Raw genomic sequence first — 18,348 nt, forward strand, 5'->3', positions numbered from 1 at the left:
CAGAATCTGCATACTTCAAAACAAAATCAAGAACATCCTCACTAGCTTATCAAGTCTGTTTTGTAGGATTTCAGTTCAACTTCATTACAACTGTTCTCCCATCAGTAGTGAGGAAATGAATATGATTCTATGTTGTAAAGGCTCAAACAGAACATTTCCGGTGCAGATGAAATGAGGCTACAATGCAACAAGAAATTGTTTTGCTAGGAAGCCCAAGTATTTTACATAAACCTCAATGCAGATCTACAATTTATCCCAGAATAGCTTAAATATGCATATTATTAAGCAAAGATATATTCCATTTAGCCTCCATGCACTCGAATAGAAATATTGAGCAAAGGTACATTCAGAGATGGTTTCCTGTGAACAACCAGAATTTGTAAATAGATAGTAGCCAAAAGTTAATCCTGAGAACAGGTCAAATCATACAGTGAAGATGTTACAATTTTTTATTCAGAAAATGTGCTATTACTGCACTATATTTAGATAGAATCTGAACCTTCTCTGCTAAAATTAAATGACAGTCATGTATTTCAGAATATTCCACAATACCCAAGTTCCCAGTAAACTACTGGAACATTGCTTAATACCACAATAGATTACTAGCTTATAAATCACTTACCACTTAAGTAACCCTTGTTGAAACAAAGCAAATTTATTGAATAAGTGCGCACTAGAATTGCTTTTACTTTTCTTTTTAATAGTGAACCAATTAATGTTGTTCAAAATAGTTATGCTGTTTGTATAACAGTACATGGTGTCAGGGAAAAGCATTTGTAAAGTTAATTTTGGAAGAGACAAACCAATGTATTTTAGATTAATAAATGTTGTATACTGCTAGTGATTGCATTAGTAGCCATATAGCTTAATAGTTGAACATTCCCATAATGAGCTCATATAGCCATTAAACTGCAAACAATAAATGGTAGTGTTATCCAACAATGATACCAACACAAAGATGCATCAATGTCAGTGTACACATTTCAGGAAAAATATCCATTGGAAAGATAGTATTTCAACTTGCTATGGCAAAGTGCATGAATATGATAAATATACTGATGCTTATGCCTCAGTTATGCTCTTGATGCACCAAAACAGTACTCTTCCACTGCAAGTAGAAATACTTGACAAAGTTTGATGCATGTACACAACATTCACAACCAGTCTTCAAGAATTGCCAGTTGTCCCTCAGCATACAATGAAAACAGAAATCTCACCTGCAATTACAAAAACTAGATGTTTATTCATGACAAATCAAAACTTAACCTGCAATAACAGTCACAAAAAGCGCAATAGAATTGCCCATTATCTTTAGCCTACTATGCATATTAAATGCTCAACTATAAATGGCAATTTCAATAAACCATCATTACAGATAACAAATGCTGATTTATGAGTGCATAATACCAATGGAAATTTAGCTGAACCAAGTACAGAGGAAGCAAGGGCACCAAATCTAAATTACAGTAAGTCAATGACTATTGCTCAAATGCTTACTTAGCTCAAGAAACATGGCAAGTTTAACAGAGCCAATTGTCAATATAACATGCAGTGTTCTTCCTACTGTAATTTGCCACTAAACACTTATTTAGTAATGCAAGTTAGCTTATTACCTTGAAGCATCATTCACCTGAAATGTGCACATTTACCTGTTCTCCTGCAAACAGAGAAACGCCTACCACCTGGGTTCAGGCAACAGAAATATTAAAAGTAATACAAAAAACTTCTTGTGCCATCATTTTACATATACAACATTGAGTGATCTGATCAACACATACAAGTATTCCAACATTAATTCAGTTTTAGGGAAAGGTGGGTGACAAAGAAGCAAGATTTAAAAAAATTACATGATATCTTGCAGAAAATTCAGACATTGAGGGGGTGTTTGACTGGCCATTCATCATGTGTATAATATTGAGGTAGTATACTGTCCCCTCCTTGGGACTGATGTTTTCATATGCTCCCCTGCCAGAAAGGCCCGACATGAAAATTTGTTCACTAATAATGGTTGCGTTTCAATTTGGTCTGTACAGACACACAAGCCTTATGCCAATGCATTGCTTGCTGTGTCTTGAGCAAATAGTAGTCCAGTTAGAAACTAGGATCAGCTATCTGTTGAGCAAGTCTTTGTGAACAGGTAGGCAAAGAAAACCATCTATGGTGACAGGACATGAAACACCAACCTTCAGAAAGATGTTCAATCTAATACAACACAGTATTCAGTTACTGAAATTTAGATAAATTTTACAGCCCTCCCTCATTTTAAGGCAGTTTGCTCAAGCCCTCAAAAGTATCAAACTGTTCTATATTAACTTTATACACCTCTAATGGCAAGCTAGAGACCAAGCCACACTTCATACATGCACCTCACTGAAATTAAACATGCCTATTAATGGGGGGGAAAAACCCATCAGTTTATTTCCTGAATAGCTCCATCCAAGTCCCGTTAATTGTTCTACTAAATGCTTAAAGGGCATTTACCAACTGCCTTAGAAATTTACATCCAACTCCGGTATAACTGATAGAATACTTTGGCAAGATGAAACACTACTCTTAGCAGTACAGCGCTGCTTGTTCCTCTGCTGTTGGTTCAGCTGTTTTAAAAGAACATAATATAAAAAGTAATGCACTTTCACATAGCTTCAAACTCATCAATTCGCTGTTTTGTGTTGCCTTGTCGTATCTGTCGTAGAGTCTTGTATTTGTCACGGCCCGCCTTAACATTTTCAGCATGGATGACGTCATTTACGGTTTTCTTTGTCTCATCACGGGCATGGGCCAATTCAGAACTTAGGGCCTATTAAATAAACATGGATTAAGCAGACTTTCAACGTGAAACTTTACAACTTGCATCTAAAATATTTCTAATTTAACATAAAACAGCGATCAAAAACAAAAAGCTCTCGAAGCTTCAAGAATGTACAAAAATTAGCCAATGAACACTTCTATGGAGCGTGCACCAAATTCAGCCACAATATCCACTGAATTTCAACAGCACTGCCTACCTCTGATCTTTAGATTTCAAATGCACGTTTGTACTGGTACATTTCACAGACCGTCTTGCTAGCCAACTTACATGTCTCTACAAATTATACAAATATTACGAGAGACAAAAAACTAAGGCCAGTTAAACATAACAGCATCTATAATAAAAAAGGATTAACAGCATAGCATTAAAAATTACAATCTAAACAAGTAGAGTCAGCATGGCTTCATGAAGAGGAAATCACGTATTAGAATTGTGATCAGGAAACCAATAGATCAAATATACCTTTTTCTTAAACATTGGGATTTCCAAAAGGTATAGCACATAAGATTACACAAGAGCCAACACTATTGCATTAGTACATCAGACAGAAACAATTGGCTAACTCAAGACAGTTGGGATAATAGGGGAGTTTTCAACCTGTAACTAGTAGATGGTATAATTAGTAAAATGGTGTCATTAGGATCAGTGCTGGGGCCAAAATTATTTACAAAATATATAATACATGAATTTTCCTCATCCAAGTCTATCACAATTTGCAGATGTCAAGATTAGGTGGTGAGGTAAGTATGAGAATGACAGTTTGCAGAGAGACAGGTTGAGTGGGCAAAAATGTGACAGATGGAACATGTAGGCAAGTATGAGATTATGCACTTCTGCAGCAGAAGGCTCAAGTTCAATTCCCACTTGCTCAAAAAGGTGTTTCATGATCCAACCTGCTCAGGATTGTATTAGGAAATATCTATAAGTTCACTAGGTAAAAGGGAACGTAAATGGAATGTTGGCCTTCATTTCAAAGGGAATGGTGTATAAATATAGGGAGGTCTTGCTAAAACCAAAACAAGGCAGTCAGATCCCACCTGGAGTACTGAGAACAGTTTCTGTTCCTCTTTAAGGGAAGGTATACTGGTATTAAAAGCAGTCCAATGAAGATTCAATAGGTTGATCTCAGGCACGGAGGTGCTGTCTTACAAGTAGATTCAGCCTGTACTCCATTTTAGAATAATGAGTGGTGACCTTACTGAAACATACACAACTCTTAGTGGACTTGACAGAGGAGAGGCCGAGAGGATGAGTCTGGGACAAAAGGGCATTGTCTCAGAACAAAAATAAACTGTAGTGTGGAGTTACAGATTATCCAATCATTCATTCACGATGTTGTGGTTCTGTTCACCGAGCTGGTAATTTGTGTTGCAGACGTTTTGTCCCCTGTCTAGGTGACATCCTCAGTGCTTCGGACCAGCTATCCTTAGTAGCCACACACGCAGATGACGAGCAATATGAATTCGACTGGGACAACACTACTATTATAGGACAAGCCAAACAGAGAGCAGCCAGGGAATTCCTAGAGGCATGGCACTCATCCACAGATTCAATCAATAAGCACATCGACCTGGACCCAATATACTGACCGCTGGAACTGACAACCGGAAGCGCCAGATTCAAACCACTACAAATGCCGGAGGAAAGATCACAGAAGCGCTTCACAGGAGGGTCCCAAGCACTGAGGATGTCACCTAGACAGGGGATGAAACGTCTGCAACACAAATTCCCAGCTCGGGTGAACAGAACCACAACGAGCACCCGAGCTACAAATTTTCTCCCAAACTTTGAATTCATTCACGATTGCATTGAATAACGAAACTGACTCAGTAGGTCATAGAGCCTATTTTTTGCTCCTATATCCTACAGTCCTATGGACAATGCATAGTAGCCAAATAAAAATTCCTCAAATCAATAGACTTACCATCTTGCCGGTTTTAAATTTGCTACTTACAGAATGGGATAATATTCAAATTGAAAATAGCTGTAGGATTGGTGGGGGGGGGGGTGGAGAGACTAAGTGGGTAGCTCAAAAGAAATAGCACAAGTATGTTGGTTCAGTGGTTTCCTTTTATATGATTCTATGTATTCACAGAGCAGGAAATATCAGAATCAATTACTGCAAGAGTTACATTTTTCAATATTAAAACTGAAGATATAATTCATGCAGAAAGAAAATTTAAGATGCGGCTTTGTATTTTAGATTACCTCAATAAGTTTTACAAATTAAAATTAAATGTAACCTTTAAGACCGGTCTATGAAGTAGAAACCAGTGCTGAATATCAAAACAAAAAAAACTGTTCAGCACTTAAACCTGCAATAAAGGCTGACCAAAGCAACAGAGATATTAAGGGAGATGTCCAAAAGTGAATTTTAAGATGCCTCAAGACATAATGTCACGAGGGAGAAGAGAGCTCTCAAGTGCAGATCAAATATTAATTGATCCCAGAGCAAAAAAAGGTGCTGAGTATTAAATGCATATGACTTTCAGGCGATAGGGAGGAACGAGAGAATGGTCAAAACTGTAGATGGAAAAATTGATGTACAGAGACAGAAAGACAGCCAGTGGCACTAAGTATAGATGGACATGATTGATACATTAGAGACTTCTGAGGTAGAACAATGGTCGCATCTGTTCCACGGTGAGTTTTTGTGGGGGGGGGTGGAGTTCAGGTGGTTGAGATGGACACTGTAGAAATCAAGTAAAAAAACTGTCAACTTCAGCACCAGATTTTAAAAGAATACAAAATTGTAAGACATGGTATGGGGCATTTAATAAAACCTCACAAAAAGGAGCTCTAAAGTAGTACACAATTTCCAGCTGAGAATTTACAAACAGAATGAAAGCAATACAATCCGGAAGTTAGGTGGCCTAACTCTCACCAATATAAAAGTAGCACAAAGACTTTTCATAATACATTCAAATGGCAGTCTTGTCACAGGCATTGACTTTTTTTGGTTGGTTTAGTCATTGTCTTATGTGGTGACCACACACAAAAATGTTCAACGAGAGAGGGTCTTAAATATTGGCTTAGAGTGCTGTAAACTTTCAAGGGAGCACTCTTGCTCCGAAAGAAAGTTGTGTAATGAAACTGACCAATTTAAAACACAGCTTTTCATTAACACTTTAAAGAGCACCATTGTTTCAACCACACCACCAAAAAGGGTTTCCTTTTAAAATATAGATTGAACTGTTTCACCAGGAAGGCTAATATTAGACTTCAACCAAAACAGACATGCAGAATTCCACAGGGCAGAACCTCTAGAGATGAACCAATATTCTCCCTTTGAAAAGATAAACAAAAACACTGGCAATCTTTCCATCTGCAAATCAGGCCACCATAGTAGTAAGCCTCAGAATGGATTACCCTTCCAATAGGAGGGCCACTGACCAGATTTCACCTCTTTCTCATAGGAGTCCTAAGAGTACAATAATGTCCAGTATATTAAACTAAGGCTCACTTCATCTCTCTCAAGTTACCTCATGGAAATCTGCCCATTATTCCACAGAAAGGACATTTTTAAAAGACATGCTTATGTAACCTTGGATAAACTAAATAGGAGGAACGAACAAATGCTAAACACTACAGACTGGAAATAAACACAAAATATTGCAAACAAACATTAGGTGGTCAGGCAACATCTGTAGGTAAAGAAACAGAATTAATATTTCAGATAAATGACTTTTCAGCAGAACTGGATAAAGATTAGAAGAATTGTAATGGATTAAAGTGCAGAGGTTAAAAAAGTGGAAGGTTTTAAAAAAAATATCAACCATGGGATAGTGGTACGAGGTAACATTAAGTTCCTTTCTTTGGTTTCACTCATTGAATCTATAGAATGTTTAAAGTTCCAGTATGCACAGGGTTTGTTGTTAGTATTAGCCCTGTTACATGCCAGTGAAGACAGCTTTTTAAAAGCTGGACTGAGTTGAAGTGTTGCAATGAAAGTGTAAACATTGCAGCATACAAACACCAAGAAAAAAAAATCTGCAAAAGCGAACAGTAAGAAAATCCCCAGTGTGAAAATGCAAGGAGTCACATACTTGCCCTATACAGCTAGTTTCAGATAAACACTAACACATAGGAACGGATGTAGGTCAGTATGCGCCACTGGGATCATACGGATCTGACAATCCTCACCTTCCACATCCTCTTCCCCCACTCATCCACCACATGACCCTCAATCCCCTTAGATTGAAAATCTATCACCATCTTGAATATCCTTAAATGACTCAGCTTCAACAACTCAGCAGTAAAGAAATCACAAATTTGCTACCCTCAAGAAATACTTCCTCATCTGGTCTTAAATGTGCAACACCTTATTCTGGTCCCAGACTCTCCCACAAGGGGAAAATAACCTTTCCACATCATCTTGTCAAAGTCCTCCAAGAACCCTGCATGTTTATTAAAGATCCCCTCTCATTCTTCTATGTTCCAATTAACACCAGCATATTCTACTCAACTTCTCCTCCTTCCATACCTGGAATCAGCCTTATGTAACTTTCCTTACATAAAAATGACCCAAATCTGTTCACCATATTCTAGCTCGTATATAGTTTTAGCGAAACCTCCTTATTTCAAAATGGAATGAAGTATAAAAAGCAGCAAACATTCAGTTTGCTTTCCCCATTATCCACTGAACTTGGGTGGCTGTTTTTTTTTGTGATTCATGAAGAAGGACTTTCAAATCCTTGTGCTGTAGCTTTCTACAGACTCTTTAAATATTTAGTTGCTCTACTCCTTCTGTTAAATTGCATAACCAAACATTTCCCATATTATAATTCCATCTGGAAAGTTTTGCCCATTCAGTTAATCTGCCAAATCTCTCTCTGCAGACTGAATCCTTTTCACCATTTGCCTTCCCACTTATGTGCTATCTGCAAACTCGGCTATTGTACATATAATTTTAGTAGATTAGATTACCTTTGGCCCAAGTCCATACTGACCTTCCAAAAAGAGTAACCCACCCAGATCCATTCCCCTACATTTATCCCTGACTAATGCACTCAACACTATAGGAGAAAACCAGAACACCCACAGGAAGCCCACACAGACATGGGGAGAACGTGTAAACTCCACACAGACAAATCACCCAAGGCTAGAATCGAACCCGGGTCCCTAGTGCTGTGAGGCAGCTGTACTAACCACTGTGCCGCCCTATCTATGTCACTAATAAATATTCCAATTGTGGTGCCAGCATTAGTCTCTATATAACTTCCCATAATGGTCAAAGCTCAGGAAAATTACAGCTGCTGTTTTCTCTGGATGATATGGCACCACTTTAACTTGAGGCTATGTAAAAAAAATTCTAGTAGATTTAAAAACAGCTCAACTGGGAATCAGAGGCATATATAGCAAAAGTACTTTTTTGAAGAACTTTCTTAAAAACAAAATCTGATACAATGTTAATAGTTATAAAGATGAAAGTACAATTTTAAAAACAAACTGTATACTTTAAAAATAATTCCCCATTAGAGTTCAGCACAATACAGTCTTGATTTGATGCTTAAATCTCATGCCAGTAACAAGATTTCTCAAGGCTGGTGTTTTCCATTCAGAGGATTATAAAAGTTTGTAATATATATTCCATGCATAAAATACAGAAGCTTGAACATGCAACAGGTTCAAGAACAGCTTCTTCCCTGCTATTAGACTGCTGAACGGACCTCTATTTCAACTAATATTGATCTTGCTTTGTGCACCTCCTGTACAGCCTTGAACTTGCATATCTCACTCTAAATACCGTATGATCTGCCTGTACTGCTCACAAATCAAAGCTTTTCTCGGTACTTTGGTATAAGTGACTACAATAAAATAAGATTTACCAGCAAGTCAGCTCACCTGCAGTTGTTTCTTTACACGCTCATTCTTCTGTGTTTCAGTAATGCGTTCCTCCTCACTGCGATGGTTTGCTATTCCTTCTGATAACAGTTCAGCACTGGCTTCAGCATTGTTCTCATCTTGCTCATCATCATGCTCATTCTCAGCTTGTGGAATAACTGGTGGTGGTGGTGGTGGAGGAGCTGTCATCACAATCTTCAATTCCTCCTTGGTTTTTTCCAAGTCCTCCTGAGCTGTTACAGCCTAGGGGGAAGGGGAGAAGAAGTGAGAAAAAAAACAAACATTTTCACCATTTGTACCAGTCAATTCCCAAATCCTATCTGAATTAGCAATAACGATTAGAGGCCCTTTTGAGAAAATTTACTTTGTTCATTTCAGATGCAGCATTATTTCAGTTCAATAGTCTGTACTCTAAGCTGCTTTTGTCAATTCATGCGTTTCAAACATAGTAATAAGCTGAATTACTTACTTTCTGCTGCCATTCAGTAGCCTCTGCTTCCTTCTTCCTCTTGGCATCCTCCAAAAGTGCAATTTTGGCTGTAAATTCAGCGAGTTCAGCAGCCTAAAAAGGAACACCAACAAATGAAATGAACATTGCACAATTTCACAACTATAGGTTTGCTCAAAGTTAACATCCAAGCATATTTTGTACAGACATGAATGGCAAGCAACCCTTATCTCGAGCATTTAGAAAGGAATGGATTAAGGAGTGGTCAGCAACTCCTTGAAAAAGCCAAGTCGAGTCATGTTTGACAAATTAACAAAAGGTTTTATTTTTCCACAAGAATGACCAACTGAATGAAGGAAGATGGAAATAGGAAAACGGAGACAAGAAAAGCAGTTCAAAAGAATATACAGAGGAACCTTAATTGTCCAAAAGGACACAGGCCAGGAATATTTCAGTTAAATCGAATTCCGGATAAGCAAATGCCAGATAACATTTTAGCCAAGTATCAGGACCTTGCAATCATGCCAGATAATCCAATATTCAGATAATTGAATGCCAGATTATAGAGGTTCCTCTGTAGTACATAAAAGGAAACAACATTATGATTTTTTTTTAAAAGGAGTTGTTTATCTGATATAGACCCTCATTCTAAAGTCAATTTGGGTTTGTATGCCGTAACATGCAACTGGGTAAACAGAAAAAGCTTTAAACATTTCAAAGCATAGATAGCAGATTCAAATTTTATTCAATGGAACATGGGCATTATAAGCTGGGCTAACATTTATTGCACATCACTGTCAAGCAGGTGGTAGAGGAGTGCCTTTGTGACCTGTAACCTCCTGTAGTTTAGATATACAATGCTATTAAAAAGAGATTTGAGGATTTTGACCCAGCAACACTGAAGGAACAGCGATATAAGTTTCCAAGTCAGGATATTTTGAATAGTTTGGAGGGGAACTTGCAGTTGGTGGTACTTCCATGTTTCTGCTGCCTTTGTCCTTCAAGAAAGTTGTGGTTAAGTTTGGAACATGCTGTCTGAGTGTTGGTGAATTTCAGTAGTATATTCTATACATTTCCAATTAGTATTTATACTGCATTCATGCAGGCATGTGAAGATTTTCCCATTACACTGCATAGATATTAGTGCAACTAGTTGAGTGCATGAGCATGATTCAGCAATGGCATGGCCATTGAATGTCAAAGGCCAAATGGTTAGACTCATTTGCTTGGAATGACCCATTACTTGCCACTTCTGTCATGTGAATGATATTCAATTGTCTACCCAAATTTGGATATCATCCAGATCTTACTGCAGTTGTGACTCGTCAAGGAGTCACTATGCAAATGGCAGTGAGCATTCCCATCAAGGTAGTTTATGAAACACCTGCAGGCAGTACTGCCTAGGACACTACCAAGGAACTCCTGCAGTGATAGTCTGGACCTGAAACAATTGGCCTCCAGCAACTACAATCATCTTCCTTTGTGCTTGGTATGACTCCAAATGAGAGACAGCTTCCTCAAAAGATTCCAGACTGATTTTAATTTGGGCTCCTTGATGTCACACTAAATCAACTGTAGTTGTGAGGTCATTAGCGGTCACGTCCACCTCATGGCTAGAATTCAACTCTTGTTACACGCTTGGCTCAAACATAGACAAGTTCAGAAGTGGAGTGGCCCTGGCAGAATCCAAACTGGGCATCACTGAGCAGGTTATTGCTCAGCAAGTGCTGCCTAACAGCACTCTTCATGTTATATCACTTTAATGAAAAGTAGACAGATGGGGCCATAGTAGGATAGGTTGTATTCAGCTTGCTGTGTTTTGTTGTAATAGAATAGCTTAGCTACATGAGCAGAACATCAGAGGCACATCTTTAGTACAACTTCTGGAATGTGGTCTAGATCTATAGCCTTTGCTGTATCCAGTGCCTCACACAATGAGATCATGTCATCATGAGTGAAAAGAATTGGCTGAAGACTGGCAACTGTGATATTGGAATCATTGGAGAAGGTGGAGATGGATCACCTACATAGCACTTGTGGCTTAAGAGTGCTACAAAATGCTTCAACCTTCTCTTTACATTAATGGTTCCCCCATTTTTCAGATATTTGTGGAGCCTCCAGGTTCAGCGAGTTGTTTTAGTTGTACACCATCATTCACAATGACGTAGCAGGACCAGGACTTAAATCCAATCTGTAGGAGGTGGTATCGTTTCTCTCTGCCCATCACTTGCTACTAATGTTGTTTGACATCTACTTTTGGTATGTCTGGTACTGACCTTCACTGAACTAGGACTGATCCTTGGTTTTATTGCAAGTGAAGATTAGGAGGATATGCTAGACCATGAGATTATAAATTGCATTGGAGTAAGTCTTTTGCTACTGATGGCCCACAGCACTTCATGCATGCCTATTGTGGAGTGGTTAGACTTGATCAGAAAAAGTCCATCTCATAGCATGGAGGTAGTGCCACACATCAACGTACAGCATCCTCAAAATGTTGTTGTCTCCAAAGACTGCACAGCATTCACTTACCAGCATCAGGGACAAATGCATAAGAGCAGGTAGATTAATGAGGATGAGATAAAGTGTGTTTTTTTTTAACCCTCTGGTTGGTTCCCTGCTGCAAACTCAGTCTGTGTTTTAGGATTGCATCAGCTATCAAAAAGGTACTGCAAATTTACTCTTAGCAATGAATAGTAATGTCACCACTCAATACATTCTGCATGCTTGCCACTCAGTCTTGCCTCCAAATGCTGTGCAAAACAGAAGAGTAATGACTGATCAACCAAGAGGTGCTAATCTGCAAGATACTTCCTCACCCATGACCGATCTGATGCCACAGACTTCATGGATCTGGAGTCAATGGGGAGAACTTCTAGAACAACATCCTACCAAGTGTTTACCATTGTTTCATCACCTCTGTTGAACTGTGCCCTGACAGTGTCTGGGACATTGTCAGGTTAACACTTGACTAGTCTGCAGACAACTCTTAAGTTTAGCACTAGCCCTCAGTTAGGAGGAAGGATATTGTAGTATGAACAGGGCTATGTTTATCATTCCTTTACAATGCCTTAGTAGATACCAGGTGGTGTCTGGTTTCCTTCTTCCTTTTGAGATTTTCCAGCAACTAATAAACTGGATGACTTGCTACACTGTTGCCTACACAAAAAGGTGAGAGAGGAGTATTCCTTCCCTTAGGCAATTAACAAACCAGATAGACTTTTTGTCAACTGTCAATTTAAAATGATTTCATGGTCATTAGACTTGTAAATCCAGGGTTTACTAAATTAAAATTCCAACATCTGCCATAGGATTCAAACCCAGGACTCCAGAACAATCCTTAGGTCTCAGGATTATTGGTCCAGTGACAAGATACATGGCCATTGCCTCCCCTTCTTTGCATTTAGTGCAAATAAAATATTTTTGTTCTTTGTTTTCTTCACTTCAAAATTGACAAGCCTATTATAAAAGGTGTGAATGAGCAGCTATGCAGAGATATAGTTGAGGATTAATGAACGACTTACTAAAGAACCAGCCAGACCTTTGGATCATTAAAAAGAAAACTACAAATCAAACTCTTGTAATGTCAAGGACATGGCAGAGCTTCAAATTACGAGTCTCAGTTTCTACTAGAGCAGCAAATGTTCAGTTTCCATTAACTTAACTGTACATTGTACCAAAGTGCAGACTGTCCAAGTGAAAGTCAATACAGAAAAGAAGAATTGGGGTGATGGACCAAACCACATACATTAAATATTTGAGCTTTTGGCATGAGCTCCCAATCAGAGGCTGACGTAGGAACAGGAGGCAATCCTTCCGATCATGGTTGACCAAGGACTTCAATGCTTTTACCCATCCATCCCACAACCCTGATAATAATTGGTATTTAGAGATCTATCAATCTCTACCATAAACATACCCAAAGACAAAGCTTCTGTGGCCCTCTGTGGTAGTTAGCTGCAAAGGTTCACTATTATTCACCTCTGAATAATAATAAAACAAAAAGACCCTCATCTTGGAAGCATCCTTCCCAGTATTTTTAAAATCATGCTCAGATTCTTGATTCCATAACCAGGTTAAGTTGCTCACCTGCATCGACCCAATCCGAAATGTACAAAAGGGACCACCATAATCACCACTCATTCCGAAACTCTAGAGAATACAAACCCAGTTTATCCAAACTCCCTTCATAGGACAGTCCTACCATTCTGGAAACAAGTCTAACAATTCTTTGTTGCACTCCTGAAATGGCAATATCATTATGCAGTTTTGGTTCCCTTATCAGAGTTATCCAGGTGCAGTCTATCAAAGCTTCTGTACAATTCAAGCATGTTACTACTCCTGTGCTCAAGTGTTCTTGCAATAAAGACTAACATTCCATAAGCCTTCCTAATACCTCTGCTGCACCTGTGCATTAGCTTTCAGGGATTTAAAGACATCCAGATCCCTTTGTACAATTAAACTTTTTAACCTCTTACGAGGCAAGAACTACACTTCACCTCATTTCCTCCTGCCAAAGTGAATAACCACAGTTTTTCACATTATATTCAATCGTGTCATGTTCTTTGCTTATCGAAATTCTCCTGAAGCCTCTTTGGGTGCTCTAAAGTCTTCCATAGAAATAGTAAGAAGGTTGAGGAGAAGTATGGCTGATAAGGGACAAAAACAAAAAGAAAGGGGATTTACACCTAGGAGGCAACGACATGGCGGAGATATTAAATGAATACTTTGCATCTGTCTTTGATAAAGATAGAGATGCTACCCACACCATAGTGACAGAGGAGAGAACTGTATCACTAGAAGAGTTCAAAATTCATAGACAAAAAAAAGTGTTGGGACAGACCGTAGGCACTTAACATTGACAAGACACCAGGACCACACGAAATACGTTCAAAGAATTTTGAAGTCAGTCAAATGGAAATTGTAAAACCATCAGAAAAAGGTGCCAGAAAAAAGTGATGAATTGAACACATTACAACTCTGTTCAAGAAACTTTGGAGGGTAATTTCAGCAATTAAAGATCACCACCACAAGTTAAACTAAGACAATTACTCGTGATAACATTAGTAGTTAGTTAGAAAAAAGGTGGGTTGGTTCGGGTTAAATGGATTAATGTTTGCAGTGGAGTTCACCAGGACTCTGTACTGGGACTCTTGTTTTTCACTGATACATTAATGATCTAGATCTTGGTGGAGAAGGGACAATTTCAAAGCTTGATAAAACTTGGAAGAACTGTAAACTGTGAGAAGGACAGTGTAGAAGTCCAGAGAAGTGAGGGGTGATACATATTTGTAGGAAGAACATCGAAAGAAAATAAATAGGGGATAGAATTCAAAGGGCTTACAGAAGCAGAGAGAGATCTAGCTGTATCTGTGCATAGATCATTGTTAGTGGCAGGACAAAGAAGTAAATCATACAGCATCCTCAGCTTTATAATAGAGCATAGCGCAAGAGAAAAAGGTGGCGATGTTGAACTTGTACAGGACACTTACTAGACCTCAGCTAGTGTCTTGTGTGCAGTCTGGGCACCACATAGGAAGGATGTGAACATATGAGAGACTGCAGAAGTCATTTACAAAAATGGTTCCAGGAAAAGGAACTTCAGTTGAGGATAATAGAAGAGGATGGTGCTTTTCTCCTTGGACAGAAGGATAAAAGGAGATTTGTAAAAGGTTCACGGTCATAGGCAGGCTAAATGGAGTAGATAGTGAGAGACTTCATCCACTTGCATAAGGGTTTTAAAAAAAATTTAAAAGGTGATTTGCAAAAGACTGGTGAAGTAAGGACATTTTCCAATGAGTTGTTAGGGTATGGTATACACTTGCCTAGGTGGTGTGGTGGAGGCAGATTCAATTGAGCTATGCAAAAATATGTTGAAAAAAGGAGATTGCCTAATGCCAATTATACCCATTTAACAAGTCAATGCAGGTATGACGCACCAAATGGCTTCTGTGCCACGACAATGATTCTGTATCATCCACATATTTCATATGGTCCCCACCAAGTCATTGATTACATAGTTGGTGCCTCAATTACTTTCAGCTTTCTCAATAATCACAACTCACCAACCACAAGAATGACCCTTTCTAAAAAGAAAATTTGTTTGCCAATTAATCCATGCTGGCACATGACCTTCTATCCCATGTGTTTTGATTTTTCTAGCCAGCCTCTTGTGTGGGACTTCAACAAAAGCCATATCTCAGGAAGGATGTACTGGCCCTGAAGCATGCTCAGAGGAGGTTCGTGAGAATGGTCCCAGGAATGAAGAGCTTAACATGAGGGACACTGGAGGATGTTGTTTATACTCAATAGAGTTTAAAAGGTTGGGGTGGGGTGGGGTGGGGTGAATCCGACTGAAACATAGAATACTGAACGGCTTGGACAGGGTAGATTTTATAAAAAAAAAGAGGTTTCCATTCATAGGAGATTAGGACCCAGAGGACATAGCCTTAGAGTAGAGTAAAAGGGAAGATCTTTTAGAATGGAGATAAGAGAAACTTCAACTCAACAGTGGTGAATCTATGGAATTTATTGCCACAGAAGGCTATAAAGGCCAGGTCATTGAGTAGATTTAAAGACGGAGATTGATTCCCTTCATACTCAGGAATCAATCTAAGATTACAGGGAAAAAGCAAGAGAATGGGGTTGAGGAATTGATGACTGAATGGCAGAGCAGACTCGATGGGCTGCATAGTCTAATTTCTGCTCATATCTTATGGTCTAACAGTCTTCTGAAAATTTAAGTATACTGTATAGACTTATCTATCCCTTCATACCTTAAAACTCCAACGAACTTCTCTAAAACAATTACCCATATACAAATTAGGATTCAGGGTACAATAGCGAGGACATTAAGTGGCTTGAACAAATTCACAGCATTGCTAGAGTATTGTGTACAGCTCTAGGTTCCACATTGGAAAGATGTGAATGCACAGAAATAGTTTACAAGAATGGTTCCCAGGGATGCATCCATCCTTTTTAGTAGATTTTAGCCTTATCAGCTGTAAGGAAAATGTTAACAGGCCTGAAGTAGCCAGTTTTCGCCCCCTCCAATTTAAAAAAGGCATGGATAATATTTGCTACCTTCCAATTCATAAACGTCATTCTAAAAATCTGTAAAAGTTGGGAAGATAATGACTACTGCATTAACCATCTCTATAGCTTCCACCTTCAATACACTGGGATGTAGTACCAATATTTAAAAATGGAATAAGGAAATATTTAAAAATCAAAAAGTTAATTACATACCAGTTAGCTCAATACATTCTGGAGGATGGAGTGTGTTATTTGATACTTAAGAAAATGGCATCACACCAACCTGGTTGAAAACTGAACACAATTACTCTGCCCTTCAAGCCTGCTGTACCATTTAATATGCTGTAGTAGATATAACTGCAGTCACAACTCCACTTTTCTGTCTCCACACCTCCTCTCTGAAGCCAATACTGCCTTGCCAAACATCTAACTCAGTCTTGGAAAAAGTTTCAATGACCCAGTCTCCACTGTTTCTTGGGAAAGAATTCAGTGATTTAACCACTCTCCCCATTCAGCTTTAAAAGACAAAAGCTTCAGGTTCTTAAATACCATCCCCTAGTCACTCTTACAAAGGGAAGAGAGACTTGATGGTGGAAATCCGAGACCATAAGATCTTGTGAAATAGCAATATTACATTCTAAACTTCCAATAGATAAAAGCATACAATCTGTTCAAGCTTTCTTCAAAAGATGTGCCCTTCATCTCAGGAACAAGTTGTTCAGTTAATGAATGAAGGTTATCCTGTTGACTTAAGATTTTCAGAGGGCTTGTAATGATGTATAGCACAATAGATTCCTTTAAGATTGCTACATCATCACACAAGTATAACTGCTACAACGAAACAGAGGCAAGACAAATCTTCTTCCACCTATGTACTAGATCTATACTGGACATGCATCTCAGCCACAGTGACCACCTAGAATTTATCTTTGGAAGTTATCCTATCCAATTTGCCAATTTTTCTCCAATGGAGTTTCTGTGAAACACCTTTTGACATCTTGGTTCTGAAGACTAAACGAAATTTGGGTCAAATTTTATACATTTTCCCCTTGTATTGACCAAAGAATTACTAAAAATTAACAGCTAGTCTTTCCATTCTATTATAAAGTGTAAATTCAGTATTTATAGTATCTTGCAGCCAAGCAAGCATAAAAGCAAAACGAGGCTGATGTGTTTTACGAACCAAGTAATTTTTTTTTATAAAGCAATGTAATTATGCCATATTGAGGTCAGTTTTCAGCATCATTATAGAAAATGAAAACGAAGATGAGAGAAGCTGGGAGAACAGGAATAGTTCTGCATTTCTGAAACTGGCCTAGACGAGATGAATTGTTCCCTACACTGACGAACATCTAAAAATGGTCTTTAACACAGGTACAGCTCAACAGGCAGATAAAGCAGCAAAAGTAAATGGCATCAGAAGGAATCACTAAAAAAGGGGAAAAATGTAGTATGCAGAAGTTGTAAATCAAAAGCCAAATAAAAATCTGGAACCATGGAAGGAACAGATAGAAGCTGATACAGGGGTTCAGTAACTTTTGGCCCATTTCAGAAAGTGGGCAGTATGCTTAAAAGTACCTCAATTTCTTTTTACACATAACTAGCTTTCCTCTGGAGCCCAATTCAGAGCCCCACAGCTTCATAGAAATAACAGCAAAATGATAAATTTTGTTTTTACAAAGAGATGACTTTACAGTGAACAGATGATTATAAATAGAAACAGGAATAGGCTATTCAGCCCATAAGTCTGTTTGACCATTCAATAGAATCATAGCTGATCCAACACATGCCCACTTTCCTACCCTTTCCCCAAAACCCTTGATTTCCCTAATCAAGAATCTCTCCCAGCTTCAAATATACACAAGTCTTGTAGTTTTTTGAAAAAACTCAAATAAGCTGAATTGCTGATTTTAAAATTTGCATCTCCTCAATCTTCCCATTTCCTCTATCCTGACTTCAAGACAAGATTTGAATTTTCCATGCTGTTCACAAATCTGCCATTTTGCAGAGGTTGTCCCATGCGTAAATTTTCATAGTATTTTGAGCAGAGGTTTCAACAAAAAAAAATTTTTAAAAAGTTCCTAAAATTTCCTGGACTTGATATTACCAGACCTGTCATGTGTATACCACTTCTGGAAAATTCTGAAAATGGATGCAGTTAAGTTGGAGAAAAGGTTCATTTTAAAATTTCTGGACCGTAGTGATGTGGAAG

The 18,348-nt window shown here is 38.3% G+C and overlaps 1 protein-coding gene across 3 annotated transcripts in view; it reads right to left on the bottom strand.

The window, feature by feature from the left end:
- Positions 1-683: 683 nt before the first annotated feature.
- The window catches only part of LOC132816457 (radixin), a 76,971-nt gene continuing 59,306 nt past the window's right edge, over positions 684-18,348 (bottom strand). For 2 of the 3 annotated variants that reach the window (XM_060826062.1, XM_060826063.1), the window contains 3 exons: positions 9,123-9,215; positions 8,654-8,896; positions 684-2,797 (listed from right to left, as the gene is read on the bottom strand). In XM_060826062.1, coding sequence (XP_060682045.1) covers positions 2,633-2,797; positions 8,654-8,896; positions 9,123-9,215 — 501 coding nt within the window. In that variant the 3' untranslated portion in view covers positions 684-2,632. The remainder of the gene's footprint in view (positions 2,798-8,653; positions 8,897-9,122; positions 9,216-18,348) is intronic. The other variant, XM_060826061.1, reaches the window with a different exon arrangement.

The sequence above is a fragment of the Hemiscyllium ocellatum genome, chromosome 6 (genome assembly GCF_020745735.1).
Source record: "Hemiscyllium ocellatum isolate sHemOce1 chromosome 6, sHemOce1.pat.X.cur, whole genome shotgun sequence".
NCBI classification, from domain to species: domain Eukaryota; kingdom Metazoa; phylum Chordata; class Chondrichthyes; order Orectolobiformes; family Hemiscylliidae; genus Hemiscyllium; species Hemiscyllium ocellatum.